Source organism: Stegostoma tigrinum, chromosome 3, assembly GCF_030684315.1.
Source record: "Stegostoma tigrinum isolate sSteTig4 chromosome 3, sSteTig4.hap1, whole genome shotgun sequence".
Classification (NCBI taxonomy): Eukaryota; Metazoa; Chordata; class Chondrichthyes; order Orectolobiformes; family Stegostomatidae; genus Stegostoma; species Stegostoma tigrinum.
In genome coordinates, this window is record NC_081356.1 from 9911674 (window position 1) to 9930436 (window position 18763).

Genomic DNA, 18763 nt, shown 5'->3' on the forward strand with positions numbered 1-18763 from the left:
GTCCCACACATCAGGAAGGACATACTAGCCCTGGAGCGAAGATTCACACGGATGATCCCTGGAATGGTAGGTTTAACGTACGATGTACGGCTGAGGGTCCTGGGATTGTATTCATTAGAGTTTGGAAGGTTGAGGGGAGATCTAATAGAAGCTTACAAGATAATGCATGGCTGAGAAAGGGTGGATGCTGGGATGTTGTTTTCGTTAGGCGGGGAGACTAGGACCCGTGGGCACAACCTTAGAATTAGGCAGGGTCAATTTAGAACGGAAATGAGGAGACATTTCTTCAGCCAGAGAGTGGTGGGCCTGTGGAATTTATTGCCATGGAGTGCAGTGGAGGCCGGGACATTAATGTCTTCAAGACAGAGATTAATAAATTCTTGATCTCACAAGGAATTAAGGGCTATGGGGAGAGTGCGGGTAAGTGGAGTTGAAATGCCCATCAGCCATGATTTAAATGGCGGAGTGAACTTGATGGGCTGAATGGCCTTACTTCCACCTCTATGTCTTATGGTCTTATAATGGGTGTCACTGAATGGGCCAATGTTTTTTAACTGTCCCTCGTTGCCCATGAGAAGATGGCAGTGAGCACCATTGCAGTCCATTTGCCGCAGGTGCACCCACAATGCCAAATGGGAGAGAATTCCAGGATCTTGACACCAGCAACACTGAAGGAATGACAATGTGTTTCCAAGTCAGGAGAGTGAATGACATCTATCTGCTGCACTTGTCCTTTTAAATAGTCATGGTTATGGATTTGGAAGGTGCTGTCTGAGGAGGTTTAATGAATTTCTCCAGTGCATCTTGTAGATAGTGTACCCTGCTGCTATTGAGTGTCGTTGCTAGAGGAGTGGATGTTTGTGGATGTGGGCCGCTTTGACACGGCTGGTGTCCAGCTTCTTGAGTGTTTTTGGAGCTGCATTCATCCAGGCAAGTGGGGAGTATTCCATCACACTCCTGACTTGTATCTTGTATAAGGCTTTGGTGAGTCAGGAGGGACATTACTCACTGCAAGATTTGTAGCCTCTGGCCTGTTTAGTAGCCACCAATTAAAATGGTGGGATAACAAAGTGTAGAGATGGATGAACATAGCAGGACAAGCAGCATCTCAGGAGCACAAAAGCTGACATTTCAGGCATAGACCCTTCTGATGCCAATTTTCTGATGAAGGGTCTAGGCCGGAAACATCAGCTTTGGTGCTGCTTGGCCTGCTGTGTTCATCCAGCTCTATACTTTGTTATCTCGGATTATCCAGCATCTGCAGTTCCTATTATCTCTGACACAATTAAAATGGTGGGTCCAGTTTGGTTTTGTTCAATGGAGGTTGATATTAGGGGATTCAGTGATGGTGACTCCATTGAATATCACAGGATGTTAGATTCAGTATTGTTGGACACAGCCTTTGTCTCGCATTTGTATTGCATGAGTGTTACTTGCCAATCTTCAGCCCATTTTTGGATATTGTCAGACCTTGCTTCATTTGAAAAAAGGATTGCTTCATGATCTGAAGAGTTGCAAATGGTGTGGAATATTGTGAACCACCAACAACTTCTGACTTTGTGTTGGAGGAAAAGTCTATGATGGCGCAGCTGAAGATGGTTGGCCCTAGGACACAAGCATGAGGAACTCCTGCAGTGATGTCCTGGAGCTGAGATGACTGACCTCCAATAACCATGACCATCTTCCTCTGTGTCAGGAATAGTTCTAACTATCAGCTGATGGAAAAGGTCAACCCCAACTGACTTAGATTGTTCAGAATGCTGTTGCAGAATGTAAAGGGTTTTGATCTTAAATTAAACCTGTTGCCTGTACAGCGTTGCCAGATTTATTCTGGCTGTTCCAGGTCTAATATCGCTGGCGGTTCCTCAGACTTGGATTCATTGTCAGCATCCTCTGAAAAGCCTCCTAGATTTTGCTTTATAACTGCATGCCTTCTTTTCAGAGAATGTACTTGTGCTGAATGTTATTTTGTTTTAGATACTATTGTGAGGTTTTTAAGAATACTTGTGAATTGGAAGGCGGGAAGTTGAAATTTGTTGAAATAATAGGGGAAGGGTGCATGGTCCCTTTAAGAGGTGATGTGCTTTTCTCAGCTTGGAGATTTAATTGAAAATGTGTCTGTAAGCAGCTGAAGAGGTACAGATAGTTCTGAAATTGAAACATATATCAATTGCCTGTGTGATTAGAAACTTTAGCAGGACAAGCAGCATCTCAGGAGCACAAAAGCTGACATTTCAGGCATAGACCCTTCTGATGCCAATTTGATGTTTTGGCAACTAGCTTGAAGATCAGCCAATTAATTTTACACAAGCACTTGGAAACTAATTGAATTTACATCTGATGATTTTGACTACCTCGGACCAATCCTGTTACTAAAAAATTGATAGGTCATCGGGGGTATGTAAGAAGAGGGTTTTTGAAAATCAGGGTGAGAGCAAGCTGCCATCTGAGGAATAAACATGCATCTCTGATAGAAATCTCCAAGCTCTCTGAGAAAGCACCATCTTTCCATAAAAGGTACCACAGAACTTGTAGCTAAAAGTCCTCATTGAAGAATTCACAGAGAAAACATCCCTGACATAAGGATCAGTAGAAGAAAGACATTTATGTTGATGGAGACAGTAGAGAATGCAGAACATTCTGGAAGACACGCCATATATGAGCTTTGAGAGTCAAAGTTTTAATTTAGTTTTCTTATTACTTGGGTTTATGTAAATGGGACTTGTGTTTATTGGAACAGCATGCCAGTAGAATTTTGCTCATTAAGAGAATAGTTAGTAGTTAGGGGGAATTGTTTGATTTGTCAGTAGGTCTGTTAATTTGTTGACTGTTAGGGTTAAATAAATAAATTGTTACTTGTTGCTTATAAAGTGAATATCAGAGATTTTCTTTCATTTAACCACTCCTTTTTAACAGATTAGGTGAAGTGGGGCAAGCTTCTTTGGGTGTTTTGGGTTTAACAATTAGAAGGGGACCTCTGCTCCTGCTGTAATGGACTTGGGGCTTGTGTTTCAGTTTTAATTATCAGAGGGGTTCAACCTCCCCTTCGTAATAATACTTTTGCGCTATGTTTGGGTAGGATCCCTCAGACCTGTCCCAGTAATCGAAACTCTGCTTTGGAGCACCTATGATATGCTGTAATTACATATGTCTCGTCATGTCTCTGTATTTTGGTTGTTTAATTTTAGACAACCATAAAACCATAAGACATCAGAGCAGAATTAGGCCATTTGGCCCATTGAGTCTGCTCTGCCATTTGACCAGGGCTGAGAGGAATGGCCTTGGAGATATCCCTGATTTGCCTTTGAATCCATCTTATAATTCTAATAATTCCCGATATTCCATTACAAACTGTGGCTGAATAAACACTTTGGTAGCTTGCACAGTTTCAGGCATCCATCTTCATGGTGCACTGCTCCTATGCAGACATCCTGTGTCCATGTACTGTAGCTAGCAATTCCAGATCTTGCAAAACAACTGAGCAACAGCAATGATGAAGCAAAGATTATTGTAGCATGAAGAGATGGAGCTGGGTTCATGCTGATTTTCATTCAGAAAGCAGAGACTAATCTGTAGAGCAGAAATACTAAGTGCACACGCACCATCAAACACATGACAGGCAGTCTGCTCTGTTCACAAGATGATTTTTTCATTCAATCCGGCACATAATACTGAGCAGTGGTGTGTGAGTACAGGAAACACTTGTATTTTGAATCTTTAAAAAGATCTTTCTTGATGGGATCTTTTCCTTAAGTCTGAATGTTTGCCTGTCAGATGTTTGTAAATTGGTGATCTCTGTATGTTTATCTTCTACTGATGTTATCAAAAAACAACATCAATTCTTCACCAACATGTTCTCTAGCTCACAACTACCCTCTCCTTTGTCTCATATTATGATCCCTGTAGGGACAAATAACTTCAAAGAATTTGAACTTCCGGTGAATGTCTCAAAGGGTCACCCGAGACTTCCAATTTTAAGACTTTTGCTGCAACAAACAATCTAAAACTAATATTGACTAAACTTATACTCCAATGTGTTTTTGCGACAGTGAAGGAGTATAATGGTGAGAGGACTGCAGATGCCAGAGTCAGAGACAATACAGTGTGAAGCTGGAGGAGCACAGCAGGTTCAGCAGCATCAGAGGAGCAGGAAAGTTGACGTTTCAGGTCAGGACTCTTCTTCAGAAATGGGGAGGGGAAAGGGAGCTCAGGAATAAATAGAGAGAGGAAAAGTGGGGCTAGAGAAGGAAGGTGGGATGGTGATAGGTAAGTGCTTGTAGGGAGTGTTGGGGATTGGTCAGTGAGGTGGGAAGAGTGGATAGGTGGGAGAGAAGGTGGACAAGTTGTGTCAGATCAGGTCAGGTCATGGAGGCGTGGATCAGAGAGCTGGTTGGACCTGCCGTTGGGGAGATTTTAAAGCTGGTGAATTCCATGTTTAGGCCATCGGGCTGTAGGCTCCCCCAGGCAGAATATGAGGTGTTGCTCCTCCCGTTTAAGGGTGGTGCCTTTGTGAGACTGGAGGAGGCCCAGGATAGACATGCCACCCGGGGAGTGGAAGGGGAATTAAAATTGTTTGCAACCAGGAGGTGTCGTTTGTTGTGTGCAGAGCACAAGTGCTCTACAAAGCAGTCTCTGTGTGTCCATTTGGTCTCACTGATGTAGCGGAGGCCACATCGGGAGCAGTGGATACAGTAGACCAAGTTGACAGATGTGCAGGTTGGATGTGGAAGGTTTATTTTGTGCCTTGAATGGAGGTGAGGGCTGGAGGTATAGGGGCAGGTATCGCACTTGCTGCAGTTACAGAGAAAGATGCCGGGGGTGGCGGGTTAGTGGGGACAGTAGAACAGATGAGGGAGTCACAGAGAGAGATGTCCCTATGAAAGGCAGATTGTGGTGGGGAGGGAAATAAATCTTTGGTAGTGGGGTCAGATTGTAGCTGGCAGAAGTGGTAGAGAATGATACGTTGGATGTGGAGGTTGATGGGGTGATAGGTGAGGACAAGGGGAATTCTGTCTTTATTTTTGTTGAGGGGAGGGGATGAGAGGGCAGACGTAAGTTCCAGAACTCAGAAAAGAACATTGATCATGAAATCTATCAGCTCACAAAACAAGAAGGACGTTTAATCTATGCTTGCTCATGTCATTCAGAAAGGAACTCCTGTCCATTCTACATTTTGTCCATGTCCACCTCTCATTCCAGTATCTATTTCCTAAGTAATTAAAGGGTTTCTACCTTCAACATCCGACCTAAAAAATTGACATTTGTAACAATGTTTTGTTCAGCAAAGTACCCTCCTGGAGGTAATGGTCTGCTGATGCTTAGTGTCAACATTCTAATTAATAATGACTACTTAAATGAGATACAAGTGGAGCTGAATTTTCAGAATTCTCTGTGCTTCGGAAGACATGTCAAACATACTGGAAGAAGAAAGTCTGGGTCTTGGAAAGACTCACCACCCCTTGAGGTGTGCAGGCAATTTTTTTTTTGTAAAGGTGAACGTTCCCGTTGGCCTCCTGTTCCTTGGTGTGATGGATGGGCAGAGGGTGGGGGAGGATGTTGATTGCTTAGGGAGGCAGGCTCCCAATGCCAGGCAGCGTACTGGAGTTCCTGGCAGGCTTGCCTTTGCTTTTCTGATAAAGACCACCCGATGAAGCGAATCACCCCTTCCCCAGGTTGCCCTATAACAGAGACCTGGCTGACGTTTTTGAACTAAGATAATAAAGTGTGAAGCCGGATGAACACAGCAGGCCAAGCAGCATCTCAGGAGCACAAAAGCTGACGTTTCGGGCCTAGACCCTTCATCTCTGATGTTTTTGAACTAATGTCTTTAAAAATGGGTGGAGAGGGCACTTTTTTTTGTTATGGTGCACTCTCAGCCCCAATCTTTCACTTGTACCAAGGTGCCCCTCTGAAGTTGAAAGGTCTCCAACTTCAAAAGTCGGCATACCGCCCATAATTGGATGGGATATCCATCACTTCACCAATTAAGAGTTCACCTATTTGCAAATCTTAGCGTCAGTCAATTTGTGCATCTGGTGAACATTTGATCAACTCTCATTGCCCACCTCCACGATGAATGTTCAACCCTCGGTATGTAGACAGCGATTTTATTAAGTTTTTTTTAAAGTAAAGGACTATGGCAGTAAAATGGTCATGTACTTTCTTTCATTCCTGTGTTGGCATTTCATTAAAAAACATGCTGAACTCAATTCATTGGCATTTTTATCAATCTGTTATGACGCACCTTAGAGTTAGGTAGGACTTAAACCCAGGCTCGGTGGCCTAGAGATTGGGACACTTCCACCAAGGACCTCTCGAAACTCAGCTTATAGATTTAATAAACAACATAATCTAGTGGGGATATTGAGCATCGCCTGCTCATTAATTTGATTGTCTTTTCATTTATAAATCTTATCAATGTAAAAGCCTCTATTGATGAATGTTTAATTTACAGCTAAATGTTTTCCAGAAGTTAATCATATGATTTTTAATTAATTAAATGTATATTTTGTTGAAATTTATACTAATATGCAGTTTCCATTTCAAATTGTTGTCTCTTTCCTCTATAGATCTTATATATGTTCATTGGCAACAAAACTGGAATTTTTAAGTAAAACCTCTGAAAGCATAATATTATGTTTTACCTTCCAAAAATATTTATTTGTTCAGCATTGATTTGTTAATTACAACATGCTGCTGTTTATCCATTCTATTTTATTTGCAACCGTTTGATGTCTTTGCCATAAATACTTCTCAACATCGTTCCAAAAGTAGACCACTGGAAGCTGTTTCAGTTTTCAATGGTTCCAATCTGTCTTTTCTGGAATGCTTTAGACTTTTGTCCCCTTTCATAAACACCTGAGCCTAGCTCTTTCCATTTGTCAGTCCCCTACTTTTCTCTGTTTTCATTACTGACAGGTCTTGCTGTTTGGAGGTCACTTGGCTGGAATCCTGGTTTGCAAGCAGAGTGATGTCACTTGTTCAAATTCCTCACTGGTTGAGATTACCATGAAGGGACTATCCTTCTCAACTTTTTCCCTCACCTAGAGATTTGTGACCTTCAGGTGAAACTATCACCAGTCATCTCTCTGTAATGAGAGAGCAGCTCTATGGTCCAGGAAGACTAGCAATTTTACCTTTAATAGCTACAGAGTTCGAAATGTCAGCATAGAATAATTCCAAACTCTTGAAGATGTCAAACTGTCAGCAGGCAGAACCTTCCCCATTTTTATCTAATTATCCAAAGCATTTATTCAGTGAGATTGCTTGTTTTTCTTAGCATTGTATCAACTTATGTATTTAATTTTGTTTTATAAAAAGCCATTCTGAAATAAACAGCAATTTTAATTAAATTAAGTAAATATCAGGAATAATGCCAAAGCTAATGTTCTCTCTTAAATTAAAGAAAAACAAGTGTCATATTTTTTTCCTTTATTTATTGAGCATTGTCCATTCAGGACAAGTCGTATGTTTTTCTCCTCACAGAGTCATAGAGCTACACAGCACAGAAACTGCCCTTTTGGTCCAACTTGCCCACGCCAACTGGATATCTTAAACTGACCTAGTCCAATTTGCCAGCATTTGGCCCATATCCCTTTAAACCCTTCCTATTGATGTACCCATCCAGATGCCTTTTAAACGTTGTAAATGCTCCAAACTCCACCACTTCCTCTGGCAGCTCATTCCATACACGCACCACCCTCTGCATGAAAAAGTTGCCCCTCAGGTTCCTTTTAAATCTTTCCCCTCTCACCTATGCCCTTTAGTTTTGGACTCCCCTGCCATGGGAAAAATACCTTGTCTAGTTACCCTATCCATGCCCTTCGTGATTTTGTAAACCTGTATAAGGTCACCCCCTCCATCTCCAACACTCCAGGGAAAGTGGTGCCAGACTATTCAGCCTCTCCCTTTGTCTCAAACCCTCTAACCCTGGCAACATTCTTCTCATTCTTCTTCCACTCCCATCCTCTGATCCCTTGTTTCCAATATTCCTTGTTGAGCTCTGATGTTGAAAACTCTTGCATAAATCTGTTTTATCATTCAGGGACCATTGAATAATACATTGTGGTCTTCAAACAAAAGATAAGGGTTGAATGTAAAGCATTTTCTCTATGTAAAATGGTTAGATATTATTAAGCTGGAGAGGGTTCAGAAGAGATTTGTCAGTGTGTTGCTGGGAATGGAGGGTTGGAGGTATGGGTAGAGGGTGAATAGGCTGGGACTATTTTCACTGGAGTGTAGGAGGTTGAGGGATAATATTAAAAAGGGTTATAAAATCATGAACAGTAAGAAAGCAGGGATGGCAATTGTCTTTTTCCTATGCTGCGGGATTTCAAGACTTGGGGCATATTTTTGGAAGTTATTACTTGTGATATCACCAAACATTTTAGCATGTTCACATTGCATTCTTCTGTCTCTCAAAATAGTGGATAAAAGGACATCACATAAGCAAATTAACATTCTTCTGCTAATATTGTCAATAAACCATTTTATGTTGTTATATTTAAAAGATCTTTACACCTACCATCCTGGCCAAAATTCAGGTACAATATTAAAGTGCTACATTAATAACCAATTTGAGTTTTTGAGACATATCTGTGGAGATAGAGTCATAGAGTCATATAGCATGGAAACAGACCCTTCGGACCAACCCATCCATGCCGACCACAATTCCAAATTAAACTAGTCCCACCTGCTTGCAACTGGCTCTCCCAAGCAGCAATTTTAATTAGATTAAAAACATGGCCCTCCAAACATTTCTTATTCATGTACTTATCTAACTGTGTTTTAAACATTGTAACTGTACCCATATCCATCATTTCCTCTGGACATTTATTCTTCACATGAACCAGTCTCAGTGTATAACAAATTGTCCCTCGTGTCTTTTTTTAAATCTTTCTCCTCTGTCCTTAAAAAGATGCCCCCAGTCTTGAAAACCCCCACCCGAGGGAAAAGACACCTTATCTATGTTGCTCATGATTTTATAAACCTCTAAAAAACCCTCAACCTACTATGCTCCAGTGAACCAAATCTGAGCCAATGCACCCTCTCCTTATAACTCCAATCCTCCACGCCCAGCAACATCCTGGTAAATCTCTTCTGAACCCATTACAGTTTAATAATATTCTTCTATCACAGCCTGACCAGAACTGGACACAGCTTTTCGCAGATATTCATAAGACAGAGAGCATTTGTTTGAGAAAGGACAAAAAAGCCAGTGTGAGAACCAAATAAAAATTTGCCAGGTTTGTAATTCTGTTCATCTGCAGTTTTCTCCGTTCCGTCACATCATTCTACATTTCTGACTGGATTAGCCTGCATTCATAATATCCTTTTGCTTGGTCTCTGTCTATCCACTCAGCCCATAACTGTTCCATTTGTGTCCAGGACTCTAACATTGAAGTCAAATGTTTTGTAACCTACATAACAAATATGCACCTTTGGCAGTTACTTCAAGAATATCCCTCTGATATAAACACAGCTGCAGAAACAGAAACTTTCAGATGCTATGACTCAGTACAAAACTAAGCATAGAATGCAACAGACCCAGTGACATGCAAATGACATCACGTTTCATCTGCTTAAATTTTAAACTTTCAACTATTTTGTGACGTTTTTATTGTCTCACACATTGTATAGGTTGTAGGTTAGAACAATGTTGTCCATCTGTCTCTGGTTGCCCTAGAGAAGTAGGTGGTGAGCTCACTTCTTCAAAAGCAGTAATTCATGTTGTGCATTTATGTCTGTGGAGCTCTCAGAGCCTTTGGCCCAGCAGCAGTGAAGAAACAGAACAATAATTTCAAGTCAAGTCTGTGTATACCTTGCAGAGGATCTTGCAGGTGATGGCTCTGTTCATGCAACTGTTGCCCCTGTTCTTCTTGATGGTAGAGGGTGCTAAAGGGTCTTGGCAAGTCACTGCAGTACATGTTGTAAATGGTACATATTGTTTCGACTGTCAGTGATAGAGGAAATAAGCATTGAAGATCATTTACGTGGAGCTAATCAAGTGTCTGCTTTGTCCTGAATGGAACTGAATTTTTTGACTGTTGCCGGAGCCACAGTCATGCAGCCAAGTGGAGAGTATTGCATCGTATTCCTGAATTTTGCCTTGTAACTAGTGGAGAGGCTTTGGGGAGTCAGGAACTGAGTTACTAACTGTCGAATTCTCTGCGCTGAACTGCTTTTGCAGCTGCAGGATTTTGCCTCTGTTCAGTGGTAACCCACAGCATGTTGACAGTGGGAAATTAATTGGTAATGCGATTGAATGTCAATGGGAAATGGTTAGAGTCTGTCTCCATGGAGATGGCCGCACAGCCTGGCAGTTGTGTGGCACAAATATTGCTTGCCACTTATCTCCTTGAAACTTATGGGATTGTTAAGGTGCTTGACAGGGTAAACACTGACAGGATATTTCACCTAATGGGAGAATCTAAGACCAGTGGGCATGGTCTCAAAATAAAAGGATACCAATTTAAGACTGAGATGACCAGGAATTTCTTCTCTCAGAGGGTTGTAAGTCTCTGGAACTCCTTGCCACAGAGTGCCATGGTGGCAGATTCTTTGTGTATGTTTAAGGCTGAGAAGTCAAATTTCTTGCAGATCTCCAGTTTATTTTGTAACATCCAGTCCTATCTTGTGGAAATGATACATCAATTGGGACATGTGAAATACCTGAAGTAATAATGTTATTTTCTGTAATAATGCTTTTTTTTGTTCCTACACTGAATCAAGAAGTGCAGTTACATATTTTTAAAAATTGCTTCTCAGATATAAGCAATGCTGAGAATGCTGCGTGTAATTTCCCATTTCCAATTGCCTATTGCCTAAAAACCTGGGACACATTTCGTTGCTTTTCTGATGGTAGTCACACTGTGATACTCTATTAAGAATCCCAGTGCACTGGCACATCAATGATTTTAAATGCTGATATATGTCCAAGTCAGGAGGATGGGAATGTTCCCACAAAGTTGTAGCTGTGTTACTTGTCAGAAATAGAGATGGAAATCTGGGAGATGACCTTAAGACAAGCTAGCATATTACTGCAATTTAGCCTGCGCATTACATGTACGGCAGTGGAGGGAGTAAGGTGTAAATATTTCTTCATGTCACGGCTGCTGATTGAGTGAACTGGTGGGTGGAAAGCTTCTTGAGTAACGGGGCAATTACATTTGTATAGTGGTATGGTAAACAATCCATCGAGGTCCTAACATGAGCCTTACACTAGTGTATGGAGGGTCAGGAGTTTAGCTGTTTTTCACAGAGTACGCAGCCACTGGCCCAGTCTTGTAATCATGAGAGCCTGGTCTTGTTCAGTTTGTGGCTCATGGTGATCTCCAGGATTTTGATGAGGGGTACTCAGTAGCCATGGTGCCAGTGATGGTGAATGGGAAGTTGTTGGTCCTCTTCATGTCGAGGATGGTCTGTGTGCAGCAACAATGTGGTGAAAATCTCATCCGTTATGGACCAGGTTAAGATGAGGTATTACCCAGGGCCTGTTATGAGCTGATTCCTTTTCAGAGGAGTTATGTTTGGAGCTGCATATCATAGTATTGTCAAGGACCATCCCCACCCATGTTTTCGTGATATAGGAAAAGGCACTGAAGAAGTTACTGAAAATAGTAGAATGCAGTTCTTATGGACTCTCTAACTGATAAGCTATGATGGATTATTTTTTGCCAACATATCAACAACCATCTTCTTTTCTGACTTCAGCCACAGAAGATGTTCTCGATAGGTCTTACCTGCGCTGAGTCCTCTTGCTAATCCATCTAATTTCAAAGCAGATTCTAAGATCATACAAAAAGATTTCAAATGTTGCAACAACATAAATTTAGCTGGCTTTAATGATTTGGAGATGTTACCGCTGAAAGGTATCAGATTGTGTGCAAAATGCCCTGGCCAAATGATTACTGAGAACTGCTTTGTTTGTTTTAGCAAGGATAGGGGCGAAGAGTGAGGGACAGCCAGTGGCTGGAGACTTCTGTCTGAAGGTCTTCTCTTGGTGATATATTTTCATGGATCAATGACTTGCATTCATTACGATTTTACAGAGGAGCTGTAAAATAATGAAGAGAAGCAATATAAACTAAATGGTGCAACTTTAAAGTGAGTGCAGTTACTTTAAAGTGACTTCACCATCTGCTAAAAGTGTACAAGGCTGGTAAAAACAACCCTAATTTGTCCTTGGCTTGTATCACAGCGGCGACTGCTCAGGCAGGGCTTTCCAAAGTAGGGATCAGGATCCCAGTCAGGGTCGGGAACTGAAATTTTGTGAGCTCCAAAGGGAAATGGGTGCCCTGGAATTCTGACATAAGAACTCCATCAAGGGCTAATAAAGTTACCCACTTCTACAAACCCCGGCCCTCACTCCTAGCTACACAGGAGCCCCTTCATGCTAACAGGTCTCCACCCAACAGTTCTGACTTGAGGACTGTGACAATTTTCAAGCCTCAAAAATCTGGAAGACGCAATTAAGTTTTGAACACCATGACTCAGGAAGGCCTTGGAGAGAACACAAAAGATATTTATTTGGATATGATCAGAAATGGGAGGCTTCGGGTATATATAGATACTAGAAAAGCTGAGAGTGTCTCCCCAAGGATGGAGAAAGTTAGGATGGACTTTGTCAGTGTAATTGAAAATCCTGTATAGTATTGATTGAGTAAATGCAGACAAATCACATTCCAACGGCAATAAAATTGGTTTGTAACCAGATTTAAAGTGATTGTCAAAAGAATTAGCAGTGACGTTTCTGTGAAACATCAGTCTGAGACAGAGATAACACAGTGTGGAGCTGGAGGAACACAGCAAGCCAGGCAGCATCAGGAGAGCAGAAAAGCTGACATGTTGGGTCAGGCCCCTTTAGTGCAATACCGCCAGAGATGCTGTCTATCTCTTCAAGTCCAAGGTGGACATCCATGGATCTATATTAAGACATGTAGGGGATTCTGCTAATGACACATAAACAAACATTAAAACTGAAAGAATTGTGGATGCTGAAAAGCAGAAACAAAAACAAAAAATTGCTGAAAAGCCTCAGCAAAGCTGGCAGCATTTGTGAAGAGAAAGCAAAATTAATGTCCTGTGATTCTTCTTCAGGACTGGTGATAGCTGGGAAAAAGCTTTTTATGTGGAAAATAGGGTGGGAGATGGGGGTAAAGAGTAAATGATAGGTAGAGATAGAGCCCAAAGAGAGAGAATAGTTCGACAAAGGAGTGAATAACAGTTAGTCTAGGAGAATGAATGGCTGTTAATGGGGACTATTAGTGGCTCACAACGGATAGTGTGTGATACCAGTCCATATATAACAAGGCTTGGTGCATGGGGTTTGGCGTAACAACATGGGAGAATGTACCTTAAGCCCTAGACTGTTGCATTTGATATTCAGTCCAGAAGACTGAAAAGGTCCCCAAGTGGAATATGAGGTGTGGTTCTTCCAGCTTGCACTGAGCTTAGCTGGAGCACTGCAGCAAGCCTGGGAACAACATATTGTGTTGAGTCAGTAGTCAGGAAGGCAAATGCAATCTTTGCATTTATTCTGGGAGGACTTGAATATAAAAGCAGAGATGTGCTACTGAGGATTTATAAGGGTCTGGTCAGGCCACATTTGGAGTATTGTGTGCAGTTTCAGGCCCCATTCAGGAAATGGCTGATGAAAGTCAAGGTGAGTAAATGTGAGGTTTTGCACTTTGGAAAAAGAATACAGGCATAGACTATTTTCTAAATGGTGAGAAAATTCACAAAGCAGAAGTTCAAAGGGATCTGGAAGTGTTGGTCCAGGATTCTCTAAAGGTTAACTTGCAGCTAGAGTCCGTAATTAAGAAAGCGAATGTAATGTAAAGCGAATATAAAAGCAGCGATGTGCGTCTGAGGCTTTATAAAGCTCTAGTTAGGCCCCATATAGAATACTGTGTCCAATTTTGGGCCCCACACCTCAGTAAGGACATACTAGCCCTGGAGCGTGTCCAGTGGAGATTCACATGGATGATCCCTGGAATGGTAGGTTTACCGTATGAAGAACGGCTAAGGATCCTGGGATTGTACTCATTAGAGTTTAGAAGGTTGAGGGGAGATCTAACAGAAACTTACAAGATAATGTATGGTTTAGAAGGGGTGGACACTAGGAAGTTGTTTCCGTTAGGCGGGGAGACTAGAACCCGTGGGCACAGCCTTAAAATTAGAGGGGGTAAATGTAAAACTGAAATCAGACGACATTTCTTCAGCCACAGAGTGGTGGGCTTGTGGAATTCATTGCCGCAGAGTGCAGTGGAGGCTGGAACGTTGGATGCCTTCAAGGCAGAGATCGACAAATTCTTGATCTCAGAAGGAATCAAGGGCTATGGGGAGAGTGCAGGGAAGTGGTGTTGAAATGCCCATCAGCCATGACTTAAATGACGGAGTGGACTTGATGGGCCGAATGGTCATACTACCACTCCTATGTCTTATGGTCTCATGGTCATACCTCAGAAAGGATGCACTGGCCCTGGAGCAGGTTTAGAGGAGGTTCATGGGAATGCTCCGAGGAATGGAAAGCTTAACATATGAGGAACATTTGAAGACTCTGGGACTATACTTATTGGAGTTCAGAAGCATGAGGGGGGATCTAATTGAAACTAATTGAATACTAAATAGCCTGGATAGAGTGTATGTTGTGAAGGTGCTTCCATTGGTAAGAGAGACTAGGACCCGAGGGCACAGCCTGAGAGTAAATGGAAGACCTTATAGAATGGAGATAAGGAGAAACTTCTTCAGCCAGGGAGTGGTGAATCTATGGAATTCACTGCCACAGAAGGCTGTAGAGGCCAGGTCATTGAGTACATTTAAGACTGGGATAGATACGTTCTTGATTATCAAGGGGGTGAAGGGTTATGGGGGTGAAAGCAGGAGAATAGGGTCGAGGAACTTTATCAGACATGGTTGAATGGCAGATGGGCCGAATGGCCTAATTTCTGCTCCTACATCTTATGGTCTTGTGGAAATGGCAGACAATTGGAAGCTCAGTATCGTTTTTTGCAAATAGAGTGTAGGTGTTCTGTGAAGTGGTCGCCCAATCTATGTTTCATTTCCCCAGTGTAGCGGAGACCACATTGTGAGCAGTGAATGCACTAGACCGGGTTCACTGAAGCGCAGGTAAAGTGCTGCTTCACCTGGAAGGTGTGTTTGGGCCCTTGGGCACTGAGGAGGGAGGAAGTAAATGGGCAGATGTTACCCTGGAACCACAGAAGGTGTAATGTGCTGTGGAGTGGTATTGGGAGTAAGGAAGATTGGACCAGAGTGTCCCGAAGGGAAAAGGTCCCAATGAAAGGCTGAGCAGGGAGAGGAGGGGAATGGGAATATGTCGCTGGAGGTGGCAGAAAGGAGTTGGATTCCTCTGATTAGGATTCATCCTCCCGTTAACTGACAGAAAATGATTCCCGAAGCATTCTATTGCTGTTTGTGCGACTTGGCTGGGATCAAATTTGCTGCTTCCTTCACCTAGAAACTTACCAGGTAACAATTGGTTTAATGATTGGAGGCGCTTTGAGAGGATGAGGACACGAGGCGCTATGTTTGCTTATCTTGTCAGCCTGTTGCTGGTTTTGGAATACAGCCGATGATAAAAGACGTTTAACGTAATCAAACAAAAACAATCCGTTATAGAGTTATCAAACACTGATTTCGGTATACTGCGTCCGCACCGGAAATCAAACTGAGGATACAGTTAGAAAATAGATTGTATTTAATCGCCATCGATCTATTGACGTGTCCAATAAATCTCTGCCGGTGCACAGAGCCGGAGGTGTTGAACTGGCCAAACAGTAGCCGTTTGGCCTGTGTCTCCTGTGACTGGAAACGAACCGACAAGTTGGAAATGGTCTTAAAGGAAGCACTGTGCTCAATATTTGGATTTTAGGATTAACAGCAGATGCGGTTTATAAAACACATTTCAGGCGTGTTAGTAAACAGGCGCCAGGGTAAATTTAGTATTTACATATGTCAAAGTGCCCGGACAATGGAAACTGTTACACAGTGGCACTTCTCTCGATTTCAGTAAATAAACACACACACACAGTGGATAGGATTAAATAAACTACTTTCTTAACAATTGATGGATGAAACAACTGATGAATAAAGAAAGCAAACAAACACGTTGGATTATAGTTAAAACATTGCCCTAAGCGTGCCTTGTCCTGCTAATTTACAAACTCTGAAGTGTAGCCCAACGCCTCACCAATCTCTTGAGTTGTCAATAAAATGGTGTGATAAACCATTTCACTGGAGTTTAGATTTTTTTGTTTTTAATTAACCTGTTCAGTGATGTTGCTTTTGCAGCTCTGGGGTTCTGAGTGAACTCTTGTAAACGCCGCTTTTAATGACCCGAAACTATTTTGTTTACATTTGATGAGGTTTTCTTTCAGTGCAGCCTCTGTTGTCAGAAGACTATTGTAATGTTGCGCTGCTCTTAGATTGCGAGGAAGCCTTGGTCCTGCGGATTGGTCTTCCTTGATTGCAAAATCGTTCATCAAGAAATGGCTCAGTCATGTTAAAATTCAGTTCAATCTTCCCTCTGCGTGGTGACAGGTTGAAGAACGTGTCACCAACCGGAAAAGCGGATTGAGGTTTGCTTTTATTTTACCCCCTTGCTGGAGCTCACCAAGTAATTTTTTTTGTACTAATATCCTTGTGTCCCGACCACTTGGCGCCCTCTGCGGGCTCAGAGGTGACAGCGATGCCCTTGAGTTGCAATGCACGCTTTCAGACTGCGCGCATTGTGTTCCGGGACAGCAGCAAACCCGCCGGGGAAAGGCATCCCAAGATCCGTCCACATCAAACCCGATCTCCGTTTCTGTCCCCGCCTCGCTGGTCACAACTCCTGGGTATCACTGTTGCACAAACAGAAGCACATGGTATGATTTTATCACAGCTAGCCGCGCCACGCGACGTTACATTTCATTGAGAATAAAGCAAAACTGGAGAAACTCTGTGGAGACACAGAGAGAAATTAAGAGAGTGGGCATTTCGAGTCCTTATGAGTTCTCCGGAACTTTTCACACACATGGGCTGGCTGTGATCACTGTCTATAAGCACGTTCCCATTGCTGTGCTTATTTCTCTTACTAGTTTCCTTTTAGTCCGGCTCCCCCTGTAACGTTTCCCTTTTCGATCTCACACTAATAATGCTAAATATGTGCTGGCTTTTCGGCATCTGGAGAGAGAATAGGGGAGGAGTGGGGGGAAGCGTGTGTCTGCCTTTCAATACATGAGTATTTGTCGTACCTGTGCACTATCTGCTTTTTTTAACTTCCCCCTTATATATGTGTGCATTGGGCTCTTCCTCTCCCCTATTGGGAGACTGTCGCCTGTGTAGAAGGTGCTCAGACGTTCTGAGAGAAAGAAACAGAAAGCGCATGCTCAGGGCTGGACTGTTTCCCAGTCAGTCATAAGAGAGAGAGAGAGAGACAGAAAGATAGACACACACACATACACACACATAGAGAGAGACAGACAGACAGACAGAGAGTGTGCATGAGTCTGTGTACAATGTCCGCCATCGGTGGGGCCTGCAGTCTCAAATCTAACACCCAAAGCAACTCCCCACTTTGCATCACTTGCCCCTGAGGCCTGTCTATCTCTCTCTGTGAGTGTGTGTGTGTGTGTGTGTGAGTGTGAGAGAGAGAGAGAGAGAGAGGATGGCCGCTTCGGTAAGTAGACCGCAGCTCCACAGTTTCTCTACTAGCCCATAGCAACTGACAGGCTGGGAATCCTGCGGGGAGGTGGTGGGGGGAGGTGGTGTGTTCTTTTTTCCTTACCTTGCGTGGAATTTTAACCCCCCCCCATCCTACCCTTTGTTTTTAATGTTGGCATTATTGCAAGGCAAAGGGGAAGGGGAGAGGGAGATGTTCGTGAGTCCCCCCCCCCCCCCCCATCCCCGCCTGTGCGTCTTTCTCTTCCCCCTGGCGGTGTTTGCCTGCCCCGGTCTAATGCGCTGTCCCTCTCTGTCTCAGTGTGCCGCTGTTCAGGTTAAACTGGAGCTAGGCCATCGGGCCCAGGTTCGGAAAAAACCCACGATTGAGGGTTTCACCCACGACTGGATGGTCTTTGTCAGGGGTCCGGAGCACAGCAATATTCAGCACTTTGTGGAGAAAGTCGTCTTTCACTTGCACGACAGCTTCCCCAGACCTAAGCGGGGTAAGAATTCAGCAATGGGACAAAATGTATTTTCTTGCTCTTTTTTTCCAAAGCTGTATTCTGTTAATGTGTGTGGTTTTTTTTGCCGCTGCGGGTCATAACCTTACTGCGTTCATTTTTCAACTCAGGTGTTTTCAAAGTGTCCGTCGGGCTTTCTAAAACAATAGAAGCAAGGTATTTGCAAGCTTCCACGGTATTATTCTACTCGTGAGTCACTGTAGTGCTGTCGTGATCTTTTGCCTTTGCTTTGAGCTTCATATTATTGGGTGTCGATCTGCCCGCAACCGAACTGGCAAAATTTGAAATAGCGAACTTCTGTGTAGCTTTTTACAGCATCGATTGTTAGATTTGAAGTTGCTTATGTTACTGTAACACAGTCTGCGCCGTAGAGAGTAGCAGCGGAAAGTATTACTCTCCGTGTTTGCTACCGTTCTGTACTATGATTCCACTTTTTATTTGACACCTAGGATTATGCCTGGGCATTTTTTAACAAAATTAAATATCAGGAAGTTAGTTTATTTACCGTATACAGGCAATAATCATTCACAATTTTCCTCTGGCTCGTCGGTTTCATGGTTTCAAGAAACACCCACTTA

The 18763-nt window shown here is 42.8% G+C and overlaps 1 protein-coding gene across 3 annotated transcripts in view; it reads left to right on the forward strand.

Moving 5' to 3' along the window:
• Positions 1–17356: 17356 nt before the first annotated feature.
• Positions 17357–18763, forward strand: part of mllt3 (MLLT3 super elongation complex subunit) — a 149014-nt gene continuing 147607 nt past the window's right edge. Inside the window, exons 1-2 of one of the 3 annotated variants that reach the window (XM_048526875.2) lie at positions 17357–17680; positions 17984–18167. In XM_048526875.2, the coding sequence (XP_048382832.1) occupies positions 17669–17680; positions 17984–18167 (196 nt within the window). In that variant the 5' untranslated portion in view covers positions 17357–17668. The remainder of the gene's footprint in view (positions 17681–17983; positions 18168–18763) is intronic. The other 2 variants (XM_048526874.2, XM_048526876.2) reach the window with 2 other exon arrangements.